This window comes from Nylanderia fulva, unplaced genomic scaffold, assembly GCF_048542155.1.
Source record: "Nylanderia fulva isolate GAGA-0341 unplaced genomic scaffold, ASM4854215v1 Scaffold81, whole genome shotgun sequence".
Taxonomy (NCBI): domain Eukaryota; kingdom Metazoa; phylum Arthropoda; class Insecta; order Hymenoptera; family Formicidae; genus Nylanderia; species Nylanderia fulva.
This window is the reverse complement of record NW_028190928.1, coordinates 430,821-434,034: the sequence shown is the minus strand read 5'-3', so window position 1 is coordinate 434,034 and position 3,214 is coordinate 430,821. Positions and strand designations below refer to the sequence as shown.

The window sequence follows — 3,214 nt, the reverse complement described above, 5'->3', positions numbered from 1 at the left end:
AATTTAACACATAAAAACTGTAGTATGCTCTCTCTCCCTCTCTGTGCACGCGCGCGCGTGCATGGGAGAGATCTTATCTTTGGTTCTTTCGGTGGACATACGAGGTAATGGGTCTGTTTTTTGTTCCTGAACTGCTGCACTAGTTTAGAGGTTGTCCTTTTCTTATCAGTGTCGAGCAAAAGACAACCTCTGAACTAGTGCAGCAGTTCAGGAACAAAAAACAGACCCAATAATTAAACTAATAAACTATAAACTATTAAACTAATAAGCTTATAACTAAAAAATCACCGTGGTAATATAACGAATTTAATAACTTTTTATTTCAGTCTTCTCAAAAGCGTACAATTCTCGTCCACTAAGTACATAGCGTTATTCTTTACCAAAAATAAGTTGAAAAGTCCTAAAGAATTTTTACACTTAATGAACTAGTAATTATTGAGTAAAGTACGATCAAACAGCGCCGGGTTTATAAAATTATTAAAAATTATTCAAATTATTATTTTATTTAAAATTATTCAGGACTTTTCAACTTATTTTTGATAAGAAATAACGCTATCTATTTAGTGGGCGAGAATTAATAAGTAATACCCTGTGCATTTAAATATGACTCTATCAGGCACATTTTTCGCGCATCTTAATCCAGCCTCGCCCAGGTTGGTTTGCGTATTTCTTATATATAATGGAAAAAAATTTAATCATTCTGCTGATTAAATTGCACCCTTAATATCACAGTGTATTGCACTAACGTTAATCGTTTCGATTAACTTACTTTTTATTTGCAAAATTCTGCAGGACGGCAAGTAGTGATTTCTGTACCTCCATGTTATCTTGATGCATTTTTTCACGCTCTCTCTTCTTTTCTTCATATTGTGCTTCTCTAATTTCTTCTTTTTTCTTTCTTTCTTCATCTCGCTCTTTTTTTGTAAGTCTCCCTTTCTTGCTTTATATTATCAATATAATTTTCTAGAATATTCTCAACTCGTCTTTTTTTAGGCGCACCTGCAATATTAATACAAATGTTTACAAGATTATGTATAATGCGGGGTCTACAATGGTAGTAAGAGTACGAGTACAAGAGTAAAGCAGTAAGCAGTACGAAGTGGGATTCGCTCATTTCGTCGGGAGTAACGAAATGAACAAATCCCATTTCGTACTTCTTACTGCTTATTCTTGTACTCTGTACTCTTGCTGTTATTGTAGACCATGCATAACACTGAAAATGCCTTCAGTCGTGGGCCGCTTTGGCGACAGAATCAAAATGATCTAGATTAAAATAATCCATGTACTGTGATTGGTCAAATCTGAAATTTCATTATAACAATCAATGAAATTTTAGATTTCAATCACGGATTGACACGCACGGATTATTTTAATCTGATTGTGAACCATTTTGGTTCTGTCGCCAAAGCAACTATGGTTTATTAATTATGTTATTACTTCGTAAATCCTCTGAGAAACTCGCTGGAGATAAAGATCCTGATGTAGATAGTATCGGTTGTGATGGACCTTCGCTGGACGCTTCAGCTGGAGGTTGTATATATGCCTTTTCACCAAGTAATGAATCCATTACCTACAAATACAAAATCAGTTTTGTAAGTCTATACATTCAATATTATATTATTATACTTGCAAACACATATGCATATACTTACTGAATAAAAAGCCCAACTACTGTGGGAGTTACCACTTTTTTTATTCTGCTCATATATATTTTTATATGTCCGTTTGAGGCCAGCAAATTTTGTTGAGCATTGAAGACCAGTAACTATATACTTTTTGTCAGTTTCTTTTATTTGGGCAGCAATCTCTCCCCAAATGATATTGTGTCTTTTCATGCCGGTATTAAATTCTTGCTCTCTTTCTCTATATAATTCAACAAGCAAAAGTACTGCAGCGTCAGGCCACACAAAAGATTTTGAATTGGATTCATCTAAAATTTTATTCAAGTCATAAAGTAAATTTTATTACAAAATCTATACTGTTTAACAAAATTATAGGAAAATAAATGAGCTCTTGAGCCAATCGCTGTTATTGTAGCGTGTTTAATTAATCTTTATTTAAAAGAACACCGTAAAACGTTTCAGCCCTGATTGGGCCCTCTTCAGTTACATTAATTAATATTGTCATGCTTTGTAAATTTTAAATAATTATGTCCTGTACGCCATATGTATATAATTTATCGATTCTTTGTTTGATCATTGTTATTTCAATGCCTTGCTGTTCATCTGACGCTCAGAGACGTTCTGTTTCTGTCGTGTCTCCTTTGGATGCCATCCAACAGAAACAGAAGGTCTCTGAGCGTCAGATGAACAGCAAAGCATTGAAATAACAATGATCAAACAAAGGATCAATAAATTATATACATATGGCGTACAGGACATAATTATTTAAAATTTACAAAGCATGACAATATTAATTAATGTAACTGAAGAGGGCCCAATCAGGGCTGAAACGTTTTACGGTGTTCTTTTAAATAAAGATTAATTAAACACGCTACAATAACAGCGATTGGCTCAAGAGCTCATTTATTTTCCTATATTTCTGATAATTGGGAGCCTAATATTACTTATTACTGTTTAACAAAATGTTAAATTATAAAAATTACCAGGTTCTTCAGTGGTGTTAATTTCAGGCACACACAATACATCTTTATTTCCATTATTAAGTCCCTCAGTATTACATTTATTTTCTTTCCATTTAATAAAGATATCTTGCAAAAACTGTGGATCTGTAAAATTATATACTTTCATTACTTTTAGGTTATAGAATTATATTTTATAAGTATATACTGATTGTACATAATTTAATACCTTGATTTGCCTTTGCAGCAGTTTCTTGATCCAGTATAAGAGTAAAAACTTCATTATTTTCATCAATGACTGGGACTTCGACCAATGCCATTGTGCACACTTGAATAAAAAAGGCGCCTTTTCTGTTGATGCATCAACTCCGCATCAAACGCTTCACGCCCGAGCTGCGGTAGCTGATGCACGTTGATGCGCGAGAAGTGGTGGGGATATAGGGAATTCTGTGCGCTATCAATGCGCGCATTGAGTGAAACGGAACGGTTCTTTATGCAGTCTATGCGCATTATGCGTGAAACGGAACGCACCCATAGAGTTGTTGTTTATTGTGAGATTGACATCGCATTTTGTTATTAACGGAACTATTGTGTATCACCTATCGCGCGGCCGCGGTCCTTACTGTTTATTAT

The 3,214-nt window shown here is 34.2% G+C and overlaps 1 protein-coding gene across 2 annotated transcripts; it reads right to left on the bottom strand.

Moving 5' to 3' along the window:
* Positions 1–298: 298 nt before the first annotated feature.
* LOC114935968 (uncharacterized) lies at positions 299–2,996 on the bottom strand. Of its 2 annotated transcripts, XR_003820610.2 has the most exons (6): positions 2,811–2,996; positions 2,606–2,728; positions 1,653–1,930; positions 1,438–1,570; positions 770–999; positions 299–669 (listed from the first exon to the last, which is right to left on the bottom strand). XR_003820610.2 is itself a non-coding variant. In XM_085489371.1 (5 exons), the coding sequence occupies exons 1-5, from the start codon at positions 2,899–2,901 to the stop codon at positions 905–907; spliced, it is 720 nt and encodes a 239-aa protein (XP_085345497.1). In that variant the 5' UTR covers positions 2,902–2,996; the 3' UTR covers positions 299–904. The 2 variants fall into 2 exon arrangements, 1 of the variants encoding a protein (XP_085345497.1); XM_085489371.1 differs by having other exon boundaries at positions 299–999.
* Between the last annotated feature and the right edge of the window lie 218 nt (positions 2,997–3,214).

Bases quoted from the DNA above. Each gene is read 5' to 3' on its own strand.
- LOC114935968 (XM_085489371.1), bottom strand. From the start codon at position 2,901: ATGGCATTGGTCGAAGTCCCAGTCATTGATGAAAATAATGAAGTTTTT. The intron at 1,931-2,605 runs GTAATTTTTATA...ATAAAATTTTAG, and splicing joins TAACACCACTGAAGAACCTG to ATGAATCCAATTCAAAATCT. The intron at 1,571-1,652 runs GTAAGTATATGC...TTGTATTTGTAG, and splicing joins GTAGTTGGGCTTTTTATTCA to GTAATGGATTCATTACTTGG.